Source organism: Agelaius tricolor, unplaced genomic scaffold (genome assembly GCF_023055355.1).
Source record: "Agelaius tricolor isolate 1412-34295 unplaced genomic scaffold, bAgeTri1.0.p SCAF_8, whole genome shotgun sequence".
In the NCBI taxonomy this organism is placed as follows: Eukaryota; Metazoa; Chordata; class Aves; order Passeriformes; family Icteridae; genus Agelaius; species Agelaius tricolor.
The window spans coordinates 48,768,165-48,790,485 of NW_027269268.1; the positions used below are offsets into that span (position 1 = coordinate 48,768,165).

Genomic DNA, 22,321 nt, shown 5'->3' on the forward strand with positions numbered 1-22,321 from the left:
GGAAATTAAATTTCTTTATAAGATGCATAAATTTTTACCACTGTAATATGAAGAATGTTTTTCTATTAAAATTTGTTAATGCTAGTGCCTAAAATCTGCTAAGAGCTTTGGTGGTGTGAGCTTAACAAAAGAAACATTTGAGAAGCCACTGGTATTATTATGAAAAAAATTGTTTTAAACCTGAAATATTTTCACATTAACTGATCAGTTGCCAGGATCTTTGGCCTCAACACAGCACCATTAATACAAAATATTTTCCTACTAATATTTTCCACTTATGTGTGTGCATGTGTATTGTGTAATTTCTCATCATAGTGCAGGTGATGTGAAAATCAAAGGTGAAACATAAAGCACATTAAATATCTGAAGGCATCACTAAGGTGTGTTGAAAAAGGCAGATGAGAACCTGTTGCAAGATTCTCCTTCACAGGTCTATAGGAATTTGTCCATATAGTATGCCTGTTAAAATTACCTGTGTGTTTTAGCAGAAACAATAAGGAGGAAAAATTGTAAGGACATTAAGTGGACTGTTAACAAGAAAAGACACACATTGACCAAGTGAGAGGTGGCCAAGTCTGAGTTGGAGCTTTTAAAAAGGCTCAACAGACTCAACTGAATCTGGGATGGTTATTTTTCAATCAAATACTGTATTAAAATTAAGGTTTCAGAAGCCCTCTCATTTGAAAGCCATTACACCCTGTTTCCACAATATCTCTGTACCCTGCACTTGCAAGTTTACTAGAAGAGGGATTGTAAGCCTAAATCTACAATTAAAAAAAAAAATCAACAGAGGTAGTTAATTTTCAAATCAGACATATTTTTCAATACTCCACAGTATCCTCAATCAAGATACCGTGTTGGGCTTGTATTTTTCACCTTAAAGAAGACCAGAACCATGTACATTTTCCACAAAAAATTGTGGAGAGTTGTTTAAAAGTTCCCAGTAATTTATTTTACTTTTCATTTATAGGTAGTACCCACTTGCTACATTTATCCCTCCTATATTTTCTGTCCCTTTTTAGACAAGATTCCTCACAAAGCTGTGTGAGCCACTTTCTGTGGAAGTAGCTCCATTTTCTGGCTCTCCTCTGCTCCCCTCACTCTCAAACCTGTGAGCAATGCAGCTCATAGGTCCCCATGGCAGGCACCCACCTGGCTTTCCTTGGAAGAGGGGGTTAGTAAAATTAGATGAGAGGAAAAAAAAAAAAACCACAATAAAAACCCCCCAAACAAAACAACAAAACAACAAAACAAAAAAACAACAACAACAACAACAAAAACAACAAAAAACCACACCATAAAAAACAAACTGAACAGAAGAAAATGCTTGGAAAATAAAAAAAATCATTTAAAAAGTTATGAAAAATGATGAAAAAAACCCAGGTTTGGCCACGGGCATTTAGGGCACTGCCTACTCCAACTGGACATGAGAGAAAGGTTTACATACCAAGCTGTAGTAAGTCTAAAACAGGTTGGGAATGACTGGTTCAGCAACTTGCCATCAAGTGCACTCACTTGCACCACAGTCACCTCCACTGCAAGGTTCAGTCATTAATTAGCAGTAGCAAACCATGAGGAAAAGAGAATTGATGCAATAAATAAGATTTAGCACACAATATTCTATGTTTGTAAAATGCTATAAAATCTATAGCATTATAAGTTACTGTCTCTGAGGTAAGGCCTATGAAGTAATTTTCCCACATTCATTTTTTCTCCCCGAGAGGATGAAAAACAATTAATCTAGCAGAGATGAACAATAGAATACTGCTCTGATATTTTTGAATGTTGTTAAATCGATGATACAATACCAATGAAAACAAAATTCCTGAGAATTTATTTCATGCATTTCATGTATTCCAGGTATGCACAGAAGGACGTCTTATCTTGGAGTTTACTTTTGATGACCTTATGAGAATAAAAACATGGCACTTTACTATTAGACAATACAGAGAATTAGTCCCACGCAGCATTCTAGCCATGCATGTAAGTAATCCTTTATTCATTTGACCTAATGCAAAGAGATGAGATTAGGTTTATGAAGAACTCTGGCAAATTTCACACCCAAGGCAATTAACTATAAATATTTTGGTCTGCCTGCAACTACATCTATTCACAAGTTCTTCCTCCCTTGTTTTTCAGTGCTCTATTATTGCCACTGTTGCTATGTTTTCATTCTATTTTAGCACGTAATTTTCTTTTTAATCTCACTTGGTGGTTTGTATGATTTGGGTCCAAAATCTCTTCCTATTGACCTGAACTATACCAAAATCTGTGAATTTTCATTGTTGTAGGTACCAATGATAGATTTGAAATGAAGCAAAGTGATGTTGCCCTTGCATAGACAGAAGTTAAGAAATTGCCATATATTTACTTAGAAACCTTTAGATTGTAATTTTAATGCAGAGCTTTTTGTTTCACATTTCACAACTTTCTTTTGTTATTGGATGAAAACACACACAATGAAACATTAAAGTATTAAATATCCTACAAGTTAAAGTCAAAATATAATAAGGTAAATTGTAGAGAAACAAAGAACATACTTTATTGACACTTTCATTTCTTCACCGTAGACCCACTCCTGCTAGTAGCGCCCTGATATATAAAATCAATTGCAGTACTGTGGTTTTATAAAGGGTAAGAACACAGACACAAAGATTTTCCTATATTTTGACATCAAGTTACTTAGATATCCCCAGATAAAAATATATTAATAGTGAGGAATTGTATACAGCTTAAACTGGACTTTTTTCAAAGTGCTATTACAAGCCTGAAGAAAACACCTTTGAAAACCCACCCCACCATTTCTGTCCCAGGATTATCTGCTCTTTTAGGGAACTGATCAACTGAGCTCTTCAACAGTATCCCATTAATGGATGATGGGGATGGCCATGATTGACATTATGGATTTAGGGGGCTGCTAAATTCAGAGTGGAAGCAGGTTCGACAGCAACCAGCAGGTATTTTAGTAATGAGATTGATCTCATTTTAAAGAGGAGGCTGGTCTCACAGGTAAAGCTCCTGGCTAGGGTCAGGGAAGGACTATACTTGTATTTTTCCCCATTTAATTCTGGGAAAATAACTTAGATCAGAAGGGTTCTCCACACTGTGCTTAATGTCACATATTTGATGAGGTCTTTCTGCTGTAGTTTCTTACCCACAAAAGGAAAATGATATGTTCTTTATTCCTGCCTTTTTCTGTCTAGTCCCCTGGGACTCACAGCCAACCAATAGAAGGCTCAAAGTGTACTGCAATCCCTCAGGAAGCTCTTTGGTCACTTGCATGACCAGACCTCTTAGGTCTACCTTTTGAATGGGTGGTCAGGGATCAAAGGAGCATATTGGAAAACAGTCTTTAGTCTGCTCCAATATCATAATGCTTTGCATTTTCCCTTGCATATGGAACTCTAGCTTATTACATAAATTTAGCATCAGTGTGTAATTTTTCCATAGCAGTGGCACTGCTTTTAAGGGAACCCTCCCTGCATTCCACTAAGCACATAGAAAAAATACCCCAATGAAAAGCAAAGTGAAAATTCTTTTTTCCTTTGTTGTTTAGGCACAAGACCCTCAGGTGCTGGAGCAGCTGTCCAAAAACATCACTCGAATGGGTCTGACAAACTTCACCCTCAACTACCTCAGGGTAAGCATACCATAGCTGTATTTTTGTGAGCATTTTTTAAAAGGTACTGCTGGCTTTGAGGCAAGATAATGGCAGCAGAGCCTGTGTTGATCAGGTAAGAAATTGACCTAACCCTTAATGAGGGTGGAGGAAAAACAAAGACACTGCAGTGGAGATGTAGCTGATAACAATAGGCTATTAAAAAGGCTAAGAATTTTATTATTCACTCCAAGGCTTGTGTGAGTAGCCCCTCTTTTTAACAGTCTTTCTTCTCAGTTTTGAGCAATGCCTTTATTTTATTGTAAGCGAGGAATTCCCAGTATTTTTCCTCTCTGTTTCACTGTGCCTGAGAAAATGGCAGCTAATTCTTATTAAAAGCTGCCTGTCTCCTCCAGATTTTCAACCTTGTCACCTCTCCCAGGCAGAGGCAGGGCTGAGGGAAGGTTCAGCTCCAGCTCTGTTTGCAGCAGCCCCTCAAAGCAGTCCTCACTTCACATGCCTCTGGGAGCCTGAGCTTCCTCCTTAGCCTTGCCCTGAATTGAGTGTGGTTTTTACGATTAAATAATGCATTTGTTCCCATTGCTTTTTGACCCTTAAAGTGCATTCAAAGTTTAGATGTTTATTTTTATTTTTGAAAGTGTTCCCTGGTGTGGGCTTACAATACATACACAGAAATACAGATTTGTAGAGTTCATATTTCAAGCTTAAAATTCAGATTTTTCCTATTTCTAGATGAGCCATCGTGGATAAAATGAGGCAAATTGCACAATGATACATCAAGACAACTTGGCCAGGACTATCTGGTTTTATTCTTTTTAATTTTATGAGTAATTGTTCAACATACTTTTTTTAACTAACACAAACACTAGAAAATGCACTGTTGCATGATTTTGAATAAGGACCAGAAACTAAGCAAAAAATAAAAAAGTTTCAGCCTAATGTAGAGCTGTACCTAAGTGTGCAATTTAGCTGTACTTCATTCAGTTCTATGAACCTTGTAATGCCTTCCCTATGGATGGATGGAGTCCTGTCCCCAGAGTGTTTTGCACTCCAGGGAGAGAGTGCAGAACCGAAATGCTGGTGAGATGTGTCTCACTGTGTCCCCACAGGTTATTGATAGCCTGTAGTTGTACTTACTCTCCCAACAGAATAAGCCATTGCTGATTGTTGGTTATGTGGTCTTAATGTAAAAATTACTGTTCAAATTACAGCCTGAATTGTGCAGGGCAGGTCTGGTTGTTTGTAAATGAAAGAAGAATATGGCATAAAACCTCAGAGGAATAATACATTGCATAAGGATTTTTCCATGTGTAAATGTAAGATTAACATGTCCATGCAATGCACATTGTATTCTCCTGGTTAGTTTAGTTTGTGATTTGGTACAGAGAGAAGCTCTTGTGCTCTGGCAACCCTACAGCCACGCTGTCAGTGTTTTGTGGTGGGGCATCCTCAAGAAAATCCCACTGGGGATTCCTCCTCAGTCATGGCAAGTTTTGCATTACACGCTTGTGGCAACCTGGGCAGAAAGTGGCTGACTTTTCATGGGGATTTCCGTGGTTTCTTGGCAAACTGTGCAGTGGCACCAGGCATTGACCACATCTGGGGTGTTTGCTCCCCTGGGTGTGACAGGACATGCTGTCACACACCTGGCCTGTCACACACCTGGCCTGTCACACACCTGTGCTCTCACACTCCTGGCCTGTCACACACCTGGCCTGTCACACACCTGGGCTGTCACACACCTGGGCTCTCACACACCTGGGCTGTCACACACCTGGGCTGTCACACTCCTGGCCTGTCACACACCTGGCCTGTCACACTCCTGGGCTGTCACACACCTGTGCTCTCACACTCCTGGCCTGTCACACACCTGGCCTGTCACACACCTGGGCTGTCACACACCTGGGCTGTCACACTCCTGGCCTGTCACACACCTGGGCTGTCACACTCCTGGGCTGTCACACTCCTGGGCTGTCACACACCTGGGCTGTCACACTCCTGGCCTGTCACACACCTGGGCTGTCACACACCTGGGCTGTCACACACCTGGGCTGTCACACACCTGGCCTGTCACACACCTGGGCTGTCACACTCCTGGGCTGTCACACACCTGGGCTCTCACACTCCTGGGCTGTCACACACCTGGGCTGGCCCCCAGCAGCCTCCGGGAGGCTCCAGGGCCAGGCGGGACTCACCGCATCGCCTCTGTCGCTGACCCCTCTGCATTCTCTGTGTGACTGCTCGATGTGACAATGCAAATGACAAAGGCAGGGCTCTGGTTAGGAGGCAGCTGCCATCAGGTACCCATGCTGCTCCCTCTGTTAGCATCAAAAAAAAAAAAAAGGCAAGAAAGGAAGAGGGAGAGGGAGGAAAAAAAACCTCAGAAAAAGAAAAGTGGGATCAAGATAAGCACTAGGGAGATGAGCAGTGGAGTGGGAGGGGATGAAAAGATAAAGTCTTACTTTTTTTCTTCTTCCAGACCAGTTTTGTTAGCTTAACAGACGACATTAGGTCTCTGGGTGCAAAGCTTCCTCTGGCTCCTGCTGTGGTGATTCCAAGAGGAAATCTTTTTTTCTCAAGCCAATCTTTACACATCTCTTTTTCTCGTGGTGAGGGATTGATCATTCTGCTCTTTTTACCAGATGTTTGGCTCATCATGGCAGCGTATATTACATGGTGTATTTCCATTTTGATTTGCTTCTTTTCCAGTTCCTTTCCTCTGTTAATTTTAACATGAAAATGTTTTCTGAGCTCATGCACTAAAAATCATGTACTAAAATAATGTGGTAAATGTACTTAGATTTAAGGTGTTCTGTTTTGTGTGTTTTTAAGTCAGCATTTTATATTTTATTCAGTCTTCCCAGTGTTTAGTAATTAGCACTGTTGCATGATTTTGAATAAGGACCAGAAACTAAGCAAAAAAATTATTTTCTTTTTTTTTCTGCTGCACACAGCAAAGGCTTGTGATACTCATAAGCAAAAACTTCAGTGATGGGCGGAATTAATCATTTTTATTCTCCAGCGTGCACACAGCAGCAAGCTGTGCTGCAGTTTCTTTAAAGGCAGAATTTAAACCTGGATTTCAGATGGTTGTGATATAAAGGCATAGCCTGTGTTTTTGGGCTCTAGATATCACAGAATGCTAAATCATTGCTAGTTGGGATAATTGCAGTTGCTGGCATGTAAACCTCCATTCCTGAGTGCCACATGCTTGTAGAGCCACAGCTTTGGATGTGTGCCCAGGTTTGTCTTCATTCACTGCAAGTAAAACTGTCCAGCATAGAAGAACATTGATTTTTTAAATCATATATAATACAAATTTAAAATATATCTTCTTGGAACCTGCAAATGAAATGTTTTGTCCTATGTCAATTGCCAAATGGGCTTTCTCTCTGTTTTCTCTGGCTCTGTATAAAACCATAGGCTTACTTTCTTTCTAGTTACGAGTTTGTTTTGTTCCAGCATAATTGATTACCTCATCAGTGGGGTCAGCGTACTTTGCTGTAGCTGCTGACTAGAAGTTGAATAGGCTGTCTCAGAAATAATAAGCAAAACCTTGTAGGTTTTAAATTAATATCAGGCTTTTTAAAATGTAATTTCTTATCAAGTCATCAAGAAGTAGATATTACGAACTATCAGATAATAAGGCCAAGACCTAGTCTCAGTCAGTACGAGTCCAGGAACAAACAGGAATCCTGTAAAGAATTTGGAGGTGAAGATAACATTGAGAAGAACAGTTTCCACCAAGCTACAATAATTTAGTCCCCACAGCATCTTATTTTTTTTACTAATTTTTTAGTAGGTGAGCTATTTTATCTATATCTTCATGCATAGTGGATTTAAATGTACTCTAAAAACAATAGCTCTATACTAGCAGCATTATTGAAAATTTGGAACTCAGCTATTTCTTGTTGCCATCTATAAAATGATTCATTCTCTTAAAGTTTCTGATATTATTACAAAGTCAGCCCCAGCCCCTACTGTCAATTAAGCAGGACTACCTGGCCTAAGCCTTGGAAGATAATTGTATCTTGCCCAGCTGGTTTTTGAAATTTGCCTCTGCTTTCTTGTGCTGGCTGGGCTGGAGTGATTTCTCAGAGCTCTTCCCCAGACGTGGATGTTGCATCCTCCCCACACTGTGGCCTGCTCTGGTGGCCAGTTTATTGGTGTTAATGGAGCTAAATCTGCACCTGCCCCTTGCAAAGTCAGAGTCGGCGTGGCAGAGCGCTCCCGCTCTGCACCAGGAGAGGAGCCTGGGCAGGGGAAGGCACACTCCCATTGCCCCTCACATCCTGTATGGCTCCATTCTCCAGGGCTTGCTTATCTGAGCTACAAATTGTCCAATTTGTTTGTTCTCCATATAAGACAATAACGAGGTGTTACTATTGCTACACAGAGGACAATATTTTCTAAGTCCTCTCTTTCACTAATTTAGTTCCTCACTAGACATTTTTGGATTTCTGCTGCTGGGAGGATAATGTAAATTCTTTAATGGGACACAATTTTCTAAAGGCACTACTTACACTGTAATCAAAAGCTGTTTGTATGTATACCCATCGTGTACACAAAATTTTCTTTTCCACATGCAAAATAGACACACATGCAACACTTTCCTTTAAATGTGCAGGGAAATTTGATTTTCTAAATATGGTTTCAAGCACGGGAAAGATAAGAGCTGAAATCATTTTGGAGCTGTTTTGCTCCTAATCCATAACAGTTTGTGGCAGCTATCTGGCCAATATTTTATGGCTGTTGGTGTATCTTCAGTGGAGAAGGAGACATTTTACATGCATACATGTTCAGGATGCAAAGTCAGGTGCTTGGGGGAGAATAAATACTGTCACATGAGACTATAAGTATAGCATATGAACGTATGCTATGAACAGCATATGAACATGTGAACTCATTTCCCTTTGTGGGTTATGTTGTGGCATCATCAAATGGCATCATCAGGCAGTGCATGGGCTAACCAGCCCTCACTCAATAGCAAGTGCTCCAGTGCTACTCATTTTCTTGTAGGGTCTTCCCCAGTATCATTCTGCTGTGGAAGTGGTGGAGTCACAATTCCTGGAGGTATTTAAAAGACGTGTGGAGGTGGCACTTAGGGACATGGCTTAGCGGTGGCCTTGCAGTGCTGGGTTAGTGGCTGGACTCAATGATCTTAGAAGTGTTTCCCAACCTAAACAACTCTCTGATTTCATCTGAGCTGCAAACCTTAATGGCTGCATGGCTTCTACCAGCTAAGCAGGCATTGTCTGCATTCCAGTGTGCACAAGTGGCATTAGGGCACATGGATGAGCACTGGGGCAGTCTGAGGGGACAGCTAAAGGGAAGTGCCCTTTCTGAGAAAGCAAGGGCCTGATGTTGCACAACACTTGGGATTTCATCTTGCCCCATATACTAACAACAAAACCATTGCTGTTGGATGCAGTCTGTTGTCTAAGGCTGGCTATGTATGTGAAAGAGTAGATGGTGTTTCTGGAAGCACACTAGTGAAGATTCTTTTTCCATGGCTGAGTATCACAGTGAAGCTTGGGAACAAGGGCAGTTTGGTAAAGCAGCCCTGGGCTACTCTAAAGCCTACCCTTTCTTGTTCTGCAGTCCCTGCTTCTGCCATTTCTCCATGTCTTCAGTAGCTACAAGTGAAGCCCTACACAAAGGAATTTTATTTGTTTGTGCTGCGCGCTGAATGGGGGGTGCTAGGGAAACAGGATGGGTTCAGGTGCTGTACCCTACTGTGCTGTAGATGGAGAAAGCAGACTACAATATTTTGTAGTCTTAATTCTTGTAAAAAATGGAATTTTTCAATCTAAAGCAATTGATCTTGGGGTAGCTCTCCACAGGAAAATACAGCCAAACCCAGAGGATTGTCACAGAAGGATTCAGATTACTGTAGCTGGCTATCCATAATCTATCTGTGCCAACTATAATTAGCTGATTCTGCCAAGGTTTTCTGGTAATGTAATTTCTTAGCATTTATTTTAGTAATGATCACAGTAGTTTCTGTTCCTCTCTTTTATGCATCTAATGCTTTAGGGATAGTGTTATATGTTACTTTCAGAATAATAAATGAGAAGAAATGTATTTGCTCATACAGTCAAATGTTAGCTTTTCACTTTTAATAAAGACAGAACATCACAGAATCTGTATATCAGGAGTTAATTCATCATAAGCATGAAATATCAGAGAGAACAGGGATGGGAGAGTTGCAGAAGATGGGGCAGGTAGAGAATTAAGCACCAACTTAGAATTTTCTAAAGCAAAAATGGAATCTGAAGCAATGACTGGATAGGACATGGATTGGAAAGATAATATTCATATTGTTAGAAATGATACTGGTATGCTTTTCATCCCTTGATTTCTAAGTATTTTGCTAAAACAAATGGGAAAATTGCAGCACATGAGAAACAAAAAAAGATGGAGAAAACCCAATAGCATTTTAAAAAGTCAGATGACAGTTTTAAACCAGACTGGAGAGTACAGTGAGCTGGTGCAGTAGTGTCCTCTTCTGCTCCTAATGACTCAGAAACAGATTTTAGTGTCTGTGAGTATCAGAAATTTCAGAAGTCAGTGAAAAGTGGGCAATGGCAACAAAGAACAAGAGACAACAGACAGCAGAATACAAAATTGGGATTTCAGCAGAAATGGCAGATTTTATCAATGTTCTGGGGATGGTAATGGCAAGTTTTCACACAAAGAGCACTAACAGGCTCATGAGTATCAGTTAAGGAGAAAGATGTGTGTGTATGAGCACAAGCCAGTTACTGTGCTCCCTGGACATACAGACCATATGACCTTTGAAATAAAATTAAGGTCTGGGCTAATGGAAGGATGATAATCAGCAATGTGAGTCCTTGAAGCATCCATGAGTAAGAAATCAGAATGAAGTTAGGTTGGAGCAGTTTAAAATTAAAAATGTCAGAAGGGTAAAAGGGAGAAAAAGAAAGACAAAGACAAAGCACTAGTCGTATAAAAACAAGCTAAAAGATTTGAACTAATAATGTTATTTCAGAAAAGAAAAAAGATGAAAAAAAATTCCAAGAACACAGCCACAGGCTCTCTTTTTAGAAGACCAATTTGGACTATATGCAGTACAGTCATAAATAATAATAACTATTAATTAAGTTTAGGAATGAGACCTGCAGAGGTACAATTTGTATGAAGACCTGAAAATACCCAAACCATCTTCCTGTTCAAAGCAATGAAAACAGCAAAAAATTTTAATTAGTTGTTTAATATTGAATATCCATCAGTATTTGGTATGAATTGGTATGCAGGGAGGAGTGAGTGATCCGAAGCAGTCAAGGAATGGGCTTTAATGCAAAGCTGGTGGTTCAAACCTTTGTTCTTGGAAGGAGTTGTTTTAGAGCTTAAAATATTTATTGTGGAAAGCTTATGGCAACCCTGAGGTCTGATATTCATCTGGAAAGGGAATCCTGTAGCGTATGCATTCATGTTTTTAATCTTCATGAAGATAATTTCATGAGTCTGTCTATTGTGATATAACAAGCAACTAGCTCATATAACCTTGTAAAGTAGTTTTCTATACATAGTTAACTTCACTGGTTAGCCTGCCTATCCCCTTCCCTTCCCCTACTCTTTGAATGGGTAAAACAGCATTACTGTTTACCTATCTCTGCTGGAGAGATCTTTCATGCACCTCAAGCTAAAATTTGACTGTTCAATAGAAGGTTTTCCTTGGGCTATTGAGTTTGATCCTGCTTCTAGGAAGTTTCTGAAAAGCCTTTGCCTTTCTTGTGTGATGCCCTGATTCTTGTGTTTATGGAGGATACCTATCCACTTTGTCACTTTATTCTGTCTATATACTTCTATTTTATAATCTGTCTATTTAAATCTCTCTCTGTAATCCTTCCATTTTATATTCAAAACAGAACCCCTAAATACCAAAATCTGACTCTAAACAGTAAAATACTTTAGAGACTATTAGTCTGGGTTAGAGAATGGCACACAGAAAGCTAAATTTGTCTTGTGATCACCTCTCTTGTACTGGTGCAAGCACTGTTGGAGTCAGGTCAGGTGACTGATCTGATGAAAGAGCTAATCTAATCCTTTTCACCTAAATTATGACCATCCTTAATAGCTCCCCAAGTGCTACTTGCACTGGGCAGAGAACAGAGAAGCAGGATGGATTCATATCAGCTGGCTCCTGTCAAAGCTGGACCTCATCTCCAAATGTGCCAGCACTGATAGAAGCCGACAAGAAAGAGCTGGGGGATCCTACAGATTAAGAAGGATTCCATAAAGCTGTAAATTTCCCCTTTATTCTTCTGGATCTGGAACATTATACTGATTGTGTCTCATGTATTACTGTTTTAAATGTGTTCATTTCATTAGAGTGACCACTGACTTTCAACCATAGATTTTAGAGCAGACACTTGCTCAAAACAGATTCCATTATTTACAAAACTTGAATTGAAAACAAAATAAGCATAAAGAGAAAAGGTAGATTTTTTGCACTACTTCTGAATGAAAAAGAAAATTCTATTGGTATACAGTCATGTACCTATATAAACAGGACACACATTTTTGTAGGTATGCTGTGAACCATATTGTTCACTATCTTTGCAATTAATTGTCACTATTCTCCCACTGGAAACCTTCAGTAAATTTTTTCCTTGCTGTATGCACACATGCATGAATATTGGTGTTCATCATGAATGTGTAGATCTGTGCATTCCTTTAGATTTCTAAGCATACCTGTTGTTGATATTAAAGGGAATATCAACAGGTGTATCAAATTCATAAATGGAAATCCATGATTTTGTGTTTACCCTGCTTCAGGTAGACCCGTGGGATATAATGTGGAGAATTTATAGGCAACACTAATGAGAAAAGGTGCTGAACCAAACCTGTCCTGATGGCCACATAAGGCTCGTGAGCACAGGGGCCAGAGGACATTGAGACTTGACACAAGAACTGTGTCATTTCTAGTGCTGTGTTCTGCATGGCCAGAAAGCTGTGCTGTGGTAAATATTCCTCCCTACTCTGAATTCCTTCCTCAGCCTTGTGCCTTGTTACCTTTTCTGCTTGGTGTTGCTGCCTCACGATTTCTCATAATAAGGAAGTTTGTTAATCAAGGATCCAGTTCAACATCCATTAGAGTCAATGGGTATATCTCCTTTGATCCAAATGTCATCTCATAGTTTTTCATTTGTTTGGAGGTATTTTATGCACATAAAATCCAATTTATTGAAATTAATTTCTGTATTCCTTTAGGCAGTTTTAGCCATGAAAATGTCACGCTTTGTGAACAGCCACAACAAATGGTTATTTTTATTGCTTTTTTGTTTTTCTTTTCTTTTCAAATTTTGTGACAAAAGAAAAATTAGCTTGATTAACCAGAGATTATAGTTCTGAGGTGAGCCCAAAGGAACAAATATCAACTTGGGGATCTGATTTGAAGAAAGACTTAAAGCATAGAAAATAATGGAGGAATACAGAAAAATAGAGCTTTCATAGCAAGACAGAGAATCTTCTCATTTTATTAATCGTTCAGGAAAAACTTAGAGCTGACTTAATTAAAGGCCTGTGCACCATTTCTATCCATGATAAGATGGTTTTCCATAAAGTGAGTATGAGTCACATGGAAAAAAACTCCACAGCTGTATTCCCTGGCTAAGATTTCATAGCATTTCATTTATAAAGCAGAATTGGACTCAGTCGTGCTGGATCAAAACCTACAAAGAGAACACAAGCAGCACCATTTTGTATAAACAAAATGGTGTTGGTGATTAGGCAGAAATCACACTACTCTGGAGCAGACCTTGTCTCATTCTGGACTTTACTAGTCCAGCTTTTCAGTAATACTGCTGCATACCACAATGGAATGCAGGTTCCATGTCTACAAGATGGCAGAGGTTTCTTTCTAGAGGCTTTCCAATCCAAGTAAGGAAATAAAAAAGGGAATAATTTTTTAATAGTGATATGCAAAGTAAGGAAATAAATTTCCATCTTCTAAACACTACACCAGACCTTTTCACTGATTAACTTTTGATGAGGTATATTAGAGCTATAGTATAATTTGAAATATTTTAGTCTATTTAAGAGCAAGTCTGTATTTTATAACTATCCCAACATCATGGTGGTATTCTAGTGTATCCTTGGATACCTTACTGATTTTCTTTAACAGTGTGTGAGATGAGATTTTCAGCCATACAAAGGATACATATCATATATTCTATTGCTAAGTGCTCTTGAACAATGTAATTTAAAAAATGAGTTAATTTTACTAAAATAATTGCAGTAAAAAACAGAACATGAAATATAGCTTGCTCTTTATGATAGTTAACTGTGTAAAAATTATTCAGAACAAAACATATATTCTTGAAGTCTTTCAATGTTATCACCAAATATCATATTCATGATACTTTTCGTTTATTTTAGGCACCTTCTTGATGTCTAATTGTATTTTGAAGACCATCTGGTCTCTTTATTTCTCAGTTTCTTTGAGTTCTTTCTAGTTTAGTATAACAATAGGTTGATTCCTATAGTCTTGCTCTAATATTTAGATTCCTACTATGGGCCACTTTACTACCTCAGTAACCTTTCTGTTGCTGTAATAAATGATAAGGAAAACTTCTGCTTTTAATCACACATAAATACAAACTGGAACAACATCTTGGAAAGCAGTGACCTTTCTCCAGAGTGACATCAGTGGGTGCCAAGCTTCTCCTGGGTAGCTATGTGTTTAATTACCTGTAGAAATACAAGGTATGAACATCATCAGATTAATCACAGCAGTGAAGGACATGTGGACACTGTCATGGTCTGACCTCCAAGGCTTGCTCCAAAGTCTCTGCTATCAGCCCACTTCTGCTGAGGACACAGGGCCCAGCTGAGCATTTCTCAAGGCTCAATTTCCCTTTAAACAAACCCTGTTTAAAGGGAAAATGCTGCCTTCCTCTTAGACCAAAAAACCCACCACAGAGGCTTCAGAACTGTCTTTTCATTGACTATTAGGGCAGAGATTAGAAACTGCAGAAACAAAATCTACCCACATAAACCAAAGCTCTGTAGCCCCCAGGAGACTTGAGAAGGATCCTGTCTATGGAGGTGCTCTCACTTTCTGCTTGCACTGTCCTCCTACATTTCTTGCATCAAATTCTCCTGAAGACCACTTCCTTAAAGAGCAAAGGATATCAGAGAAATCATTGAAAGGGTCATAATATAAAACATACTTCTTAAATGCTGAGTGGTTTGGGAAGATATTTTAGGCTTTTTTCTTGCCTTTTCCTTTAAGTGAAATTAAAGAGGAAAACAGCTTTTTTGATACCTGCTACGAAGGCTGTTACTGGTCATTGATAATGCCTTTGTGTAAGTAGAAGTTGTGATTGCTTAGTACTTCTCAAAATGGATGTATCATACCAGCTTTTATTCCTAATTTATATTCTCAAGCAAACCTAAAGGGAGCTTACATTTTTAACTTCCAGTGTTTGATTTCATTGTTCAAAGTTTTATTCTTTTTTTTTCTTGGTTTCTTTCTGAACAAAAATTAGATTAGAAAGAACTTCAAAGGATATCAGCTGCAAGAGGCTTGTTGATTTCAGTGGAATTATACCACGTTATAAAAAAATCAGGTCAAAACAGGGAAAAAACTTATAGAAGTATATGCATTTAATATTCTTCAAGCTTGCTTTGACAAAGCTTTTGAAAGGTGATCTGCTTGCATTTTGCTCACACTCATTTCTTTTAGGTACTTAAATGGATGCTTTTCCAAGCAATTAATACAGTTCATCTTTGCTCAGCTTCATACTAGTAAGGCTGGAATCAAGTTCTTGAAACAGTGTCGGAGGTTAGTTATAGATGCAATCCAAAAAGCTATTTATTCATTTATATATGTGATCATGGAAGGTGAGGTGTACAAAGGTGGAAACAACCATTTGGCATTGCATCTAGCATAAAGATGGTCCGTGCCTTAGGAATAAGGCAATATGGACAGATCTCATTAGCCACTTTATTCCTATCTGCAAGGGCTGTTAGAATCATCCATTTAATGACATTCAACTTTCTGCACTTTAATAAATAAGGTTGTATGAATCTAGAATATCATAGGAATTGTGATTATGCAGAAAACTCCTTTGGTGATGAACAATTCAACTTCCCACTTGGGAGCGCTCAAAAAACTTAAACAAAACACTGAAGGGGTTAATCTGTCATGACATTTTGGGGTTTTTGCTTATCATATAGATATTTTTATATGAATATAAAATTTTGTGTTTTCCTCAATTTAGTTGAAAAAAAACCACCCCTATATTTGTTGGCCATTTTAGGCAGTGTGTTACTGCTGCAATGGGAAAGTCTAGAGAGTGCATCTCTGCTTGGTTATCAGTCTTAAACACCTTGAATAAATAGCATAGCATCAGGAAAACCAGATGACTTCAGCCATCCAAAAGTACAAGAAAATGCATTGCCTGCAGCCTCTTGCAACTATTATAAAATAGAAATAATTATGGAGAGGGGGAAAAAGTTCAGCCGTGTACATTTACTAAAGCATATGTCCGTGTCATCATTTAAAATGTGCCTGAAAGTTCTAGCATACTAAAGCCATTTCACATAATGAATTTTGTTATGCCTTCTCATTTTCTGTGGACTCTGAAAATCTAGATCTACCTGGACTCTCATCATCATAGTATCTGATGGGTTTGCATTTTTATTTTATTTTATTTTATCCATATGGCTATAAAAGCTATTATATCCATTGCACAGCTGAGGAGCTGAGGATGCTAAGAAGGACATAAAGCCACAGTCTGACATAGTGGCTTCACTGCAGCCTTCAGCTAGAGGCTTATCTTTTGGGACACCACAGACATCTGTGCCACCCCTGTTTCGGCCAGTCACTGTGTTGTTTATTTTTACAGCAAAGCATGAGAGGTGGGAGGACATGCCTGGCTTTTTCTGGTATTCCAGAGCCCTTGCCCCAAAGTCTTGACACATGGGTCAACATTGTACTTAACCTGAGGGAGTCAAAAGCCTCGTGTGCACATTCACCACGAACAGGCTAAAAAAAATATGGTGGGTGCTGTGCATTGAAGCAGGGCCATGATGCAACCAGGAGCGGAGGGCTCCGTGGGTCAAAAAAGGAGCCAGGCTGATTCAGCTGCTGGAGAGTATGGCTGACTAAAAACAAGGAGTTATCTTCTCCAGTCTGCTCTCAGGATTCATTATTTAGTTGAAGAATGAGTCAACAGCAGGTTGGAGTGACCATGCTAGTGGTTGCTCTTCTGAACATGTACACAACTTGTACTTCTGTGTGCTCAGGCTGTCCCTGTCTGACAGACTTAGAGCTCATTTGACTTTTCAAGACCCTCAGGTTTTGTCCATCTTTGTATATTAAACAGCATCTAGTGGTGTTCTTGGGTACCTGAATGCACTGTCTGTACTCTTTTAGAGCTGTTCCTGCCTACTTTGCTCACTCCCAAATAATTCTTGGGCACAGTTCAGGAGTTGGCATGATAGTCAGTCCACTGCTGGAAGGGAATTTGTATGTAGTCTCCTGTCTTGGTGCATAAGAAGGCTTAACTTTGTGAAGGTAGGACAGTCTCTGTCAGTTGGCCTCACTGCCAGAGAACAGTGCTGGCACATTTCATTTACTAGATTTGCTATGTCTTAACAGTCTTAAACATGATGTTTTTTGAATTCTGAATTGTTTGAGTATGTACCAGGCTCACCTCAACCAAGGTAGGTGAAACACGGGACTTTTGTGGCTCATACTCTTGGAGTCAAATGCTTAAGTGTAGGTACTTTGGGGTCCCTTTTTTCTGAGATTTGATTTAGTACTACAACTGAGGTCACAGACCAAGAATGAGCTTTAGGCTCAGCTTTCCTAAATTTTTTCCAGATATCATTATCACCATTTCATTCAGCTATTTCTTCTGCATTAGCAGAAACACATGCCTGTGTGTATCTTTTATTTCTGTCACTGGAAAATGCTACTATTGTTCTCATGTGTACTGGGATCACAGTAGGTAATAACAATTTTCCCTGTCAGCTAGCAGGAAAAATGGTATTCTCTTTTTACTCCATTCCCATATACACTTCTAGAAGTGAAAGAAACTTGTCTCACTGGAAGAGGCCTGAAGCCTGGACTGAAGGCAGGCATGTAGCAGCCAAGCAGAGTGGCCAGTGGTGAGAATGTGTTCAACAGAACACAGCCCAGGATGTGAGGACAAGTCCTGAATGCCATGGAGAACCTGTAACATTTGGAAATGTGTATCTGGTACACAAAATGGGGCTAAAGTCTGAAAAAAAAAATTAAAATTAACAGCTCCTTCTTGCATACCTCTGGTCTTTGTGTGTCTGAGTGAAGTAAGAATTTACCTTTTGATGTCTTCAGTTCGTTCTGCAAAGTCAGGCAGCTGGCACAGATTAGAGGGGCTCTTCCTTTCTGAGTCACATTTTACAGCAGAACAGGTAAGGGCCAAGTGCAGGGTTGATGCATGAAACACAAGGAACACAGCTTGACTTTCAAACTCCAAGCAAGATTTGCAGTACTAGCAATTAGGAAAAAGATATTTGTACATGTAAACTGCAAGTCTTATCTGGAAATCACTGAGTTAATAATCTTGGGACCTTATGTTTCCTTTACCAAGACACAGCAGTTTAAGGACACTGTTGTGTGAAACTTTGTACAAATCTGGTAATAGATCAGCTGGTCTGTTTTTAAAAGGAGGGAAGGAAGACTATTTATTTCCCCCCAGAGGAACTGCTACAAAGCTATTTTCCTTATCAGAAGAACACCTTTTTCCTGAATGTTATCTCTGACATTTGTTCTTTATAACCTAATGAGGGCAGGTGGAACACCATGAGAATGAGTAATTGTTGATTTGATATAATTTTAACTTTTGTTGCAAGCCTGCACATGGAGTTGGTATTTTGAGCCTTCATTTTGCTTATTGGTGACCTTGGGCTATTTTGTAGTCAATAAGAGGGGGGAAAGATAGGGCTTCTTTTTACAGCTAGGTTGTTAGATGGCTCAAACTCTTGCCTAGAGACTGTGCAGTGTTTCTATTTTTTTTTCATTTGTGAGCAGCAGAGAGTGTTCTTGATGTTCCCACATAAAATGATAGGGCATATTTGTAATTTAGGTTCTTTGAATGTTTGAATTAGACCCCTTACACATCTTGTAACAAGCACACAGTGGCCTTCCAGTCTAAGGGCCCTGCTGTGCAGGGGGAGAGAGGCAGCACTGTGGCCCTGCCTGCTGCCCCCAGTGCTCAGTAGGGCTGGAAGTTGGCTGGGTGTTGCTGCCCTGGCACACAACCTGACCTTTTCTCCTTAGGAAAGGTTCCAGGAATTCCCCCAGGGAGCTTTGGACATGGTCATTCCCAGGAGATGGACTTTCCTCTACCAGACATAAGGGGCTATGCAAACCTTACTCCACTGGTCAGTGGTATTGGCCCAGGGATTGATCCTCTCTGCACTGGATGCAGCTTTGTGCCTGCAGTAAAACCCAGTGGCTGGGAGAGAAGCTTGTGTGTCCTCAGATATGCCCATGATGCACCCATGGCCAGCCTGTTTTAATTTGCCTTCTGGTACTAAACAAGTAGGGGTGACACCTGATGTTAAAAACTTTCAGCATGAAAAGTAAAGCCATGAAAAGTAAAGATTTAACCTCATCTGTGCCCAGGTGCAGCCTCTTTCTATCCTGGCATGAACCCAGTGGTGTGTTAAATTCTGAATACAAAATATGAGCTTGTAGAGTATCAAAGCTCAGGGAATAGTCTGATGCACTCTCTTGAATCTTAAATGGCTGAACAACCATGTTATTTTTGCATGTCCCCAGTACTTTACAGGGTACTCTAATACCAAAGATGAAGGTGAATACCCAGTGTTGCTACTCTGCCAGGATCAGAGGACAGCTTCTATAACAATAGGCAGAAAAACTGCTTTGGCTGAGACTGACAGTTAAATGACCATTCTTTGTATTTCCATCAGGAAAAGGGTTCTTCCAAATACCACTTTCTTCTCTTCACCATACTTGGCTGCTGGGAAAACCACAAGAGTCATACACAGATAAAAAGTAATTTAAATGTAATATAGAACTAAATGTAGTTTTTTTCTATTGTCATCTCTCTTGACTACTGGCCAAAGAGATTTGGTACCCAGCTGTTATGTCATCTTACTCATGGATGTGTGAGGGTGATCCTCAAGAGCTCATCCAAGTCTGGGCCTGAGAGCCACAAGCCCCCACAGTAACATCTTTCTCTGTGCCAGGATGACCCTTTCTGGGGAGCTGTGACAATCAGCAGTAATAACAGCTAAAATAAGATAGCTTTCCTTAAAGAAGCCAGCAAGAATCTGGCTCAGAACACAATCCTGAAGATGCCTTTGTCTATCACCAAGCAGAAAACTGTCTCCATTGCTTTCATATGTCTGTACAGTTTCTTAAGCAGCATTGGTCCTGGTTTCAGGCACACATTTCTGCCCACATGCTGCCTATTTCCTTAGTTATTTCTTGGACAGATCTCTTGCCCCAGCTGTTTTGCTGTACACCCACACAAATAGCAGTGTTTGCACAGCAGTGGGACAGCATGGTGCTGCTTTAGCTGGCATTGCCACCTAAGAAACACCAGCTTTAGTGCAGTGTCCTTTAGATCCTGTCCCTTCCAAACCTTCCACGGGATATTTTCTGGCCTTGCTTTCCAGAAGAGGAGGAGAAGGAGGAGAAAACAGTCTATGAATAGTAACATCTCTGAATTAAGGTTTTTTCTAAGTAGCAGTTTATTCAACAAATGATGGACCATTCAATCACAGGTTGAATAAAAGTACTTGCAGTCTTTTCAGAAGAAAAGTTTAACTCATTTCTCCACTAATTCCCAAATTAATGGAGGGCTGGGGACACTGGGGCATACTTAGAGAACATAAAAATATTGCCATAAGTTTTTATGTTCTCCACACCACAAATGTTCACTTCATGGTGCACATACCATATTGCCTTCCAGAATACCCAGACTAGGATTCTTTTGCAGTCTGCAAAACCAATTAAAAGCTTAAAAACAAGTGGTCTGAAAGAGCATATTCCTGCTAAACCTTTACTGGTCAGTGGTGTCTGCAGAGTAATTTATCCTCACTTCTTGATCAATTCACTCATACCATAATGATCTCATCCTTTTCCCATTCAAACTCAGAATGATTTTAATGATTGGAAATCTCTGTCTCTGGCTGTGCTTTATACCCTGTGCCATTTTATAGATTTCAGGAAATTTCTTAGCAAGAGTTTCCACCTTTCATTGGAGCTAACTAAGGGGCACTTCAAATTGTATGATTCTTCAGCAGCACCTCCCAGAATGAACCCACTCAGGAAGAACAAGACAAATCAAATAATATAGGCAAGGACATAATGCAGACAATTCACAATAACAAAATATCTGTGTTAGTCTCAAAACAGCAATTCAAAGGAGCATAGGATTAACCAAATACTCAATATATGCAGTTCATTTGCACCATCTGCTGAACCACATATCAGAAGGTGAAAGGATAATAGACACATGGGGCTGTGTGTTGAAATAGATTTGGAAAAAGAAAATTGCTTCAGAAAGCTATGAAAACAAAAATCTGGGTGCTTACAAATCTGCAGCCAGGAGAGGGAAGAAGGAATGATGTCACTTTGTAGACCTCAGAGATTTGCTTTTTTTGTTTACCATTTTTAGAAGTGGGGAAGGTTGTGGAGCTTGGTCTAATCTACTCTGGAGCCCAGTTCAGACAGGAATTGCTATTTAACTGTAGGAACCACAAGCATGGTTCCTGTTATGCAGACAACATGAAGCACAAATTTTTCAAATGTGCATGGATGCTGTGAGTGAGTACGTGCAAAGCTGGGGCTTGGACAGAGCCACCAGGACACAGTCCCAGAATGACTGTGTTCAGATGGTTTAGACATTGCAGCCACTTGCTAAGAATCTTCTGTGCTCACCAGAGCATGTGAGAGACATTTGGAAACTTTCAGCTGATCCTCAGATCAATAATATTACTGAGAATGCTTTCCTAGAAAATGTGATCAAAAGCTGAGAAATTACCTTGTTCAGGTACTGTTGTAAAATATGTGTATTAGTCAAAAGATGATATTGGATTTCTGCATTGCCAAACACAGGACCACTAAAAAAGGGAAAAAGATCCCATTATTCCAGAAGTCTGAGAAGTGCTGGTGGATCTCTCTGAAGTGTCATATGGTGTATTAGCATAAACCAACCTATTTCAAACCCTGAAAATATGTCTTTATTTCTCTTCATCAAGACTGCTTAAATATTGGAAGTTACAGTTTTTGCCTTGTAATATAAATTGCTATAAGAAATGTAAATTAATTGTTACTTATTTAATTGATAATAATTACACTTATCAATCTGTGCTGCAAAAGGTAATGGCTGTAAAAGTCAAAAGGCATTTGCACAGAAGTTTAACTTGGTGATAAATGGCTTCCTTTTGTGAGATGACACATAAGAGCTGCAAATACAGTCCCATCTTTAAAGACTTGAAAAATTCTAGTTTAGCTGCAAGGAAAAAAAAATATCTGTGTCTCTTCTTTTGGTGTTGAATAGGACAGTATTCTGGAACATAATTGTAAAAATTAGAAAGGTTCCTTTAAAATGCAGTAAAAAGTAATTGTTTATTTTAAATTTCAGCTCTTATAGTGTCAGAACACCCCAAAAATACTCATGAAAGCATCATTGATTCATAGAGAGATGG

At 39.4% G+C, this 22,321-nt stretch overlaps 1 protein-coding gene across 1 annotated transcript in view; it reads left to right on the top strand.

The window, feature by feature from the left end:
- Window positions 1-22,321, top strand: part of LOC139592661 (LIM domain-binding protein 2-like) — a 340,648-nt gene that overhangs the window by 316,281 nt on the left and 2,046 nt on the right. Inside the window, exons 5-6 of the mRNA XM_071432729.1 lie at window positions 1,861-1,983; window positions 3,557-3,640. Of these exons, the coding sequence (XP_071288830.1) occupies window positions 1,861-1,983; window positions 3,557-3,640 (207 nt within the window). The remainder of the gene's footprint in view (window positions 1-1,860; window positions 1,984-3,556; window positions 3,641-22,321) is intronic.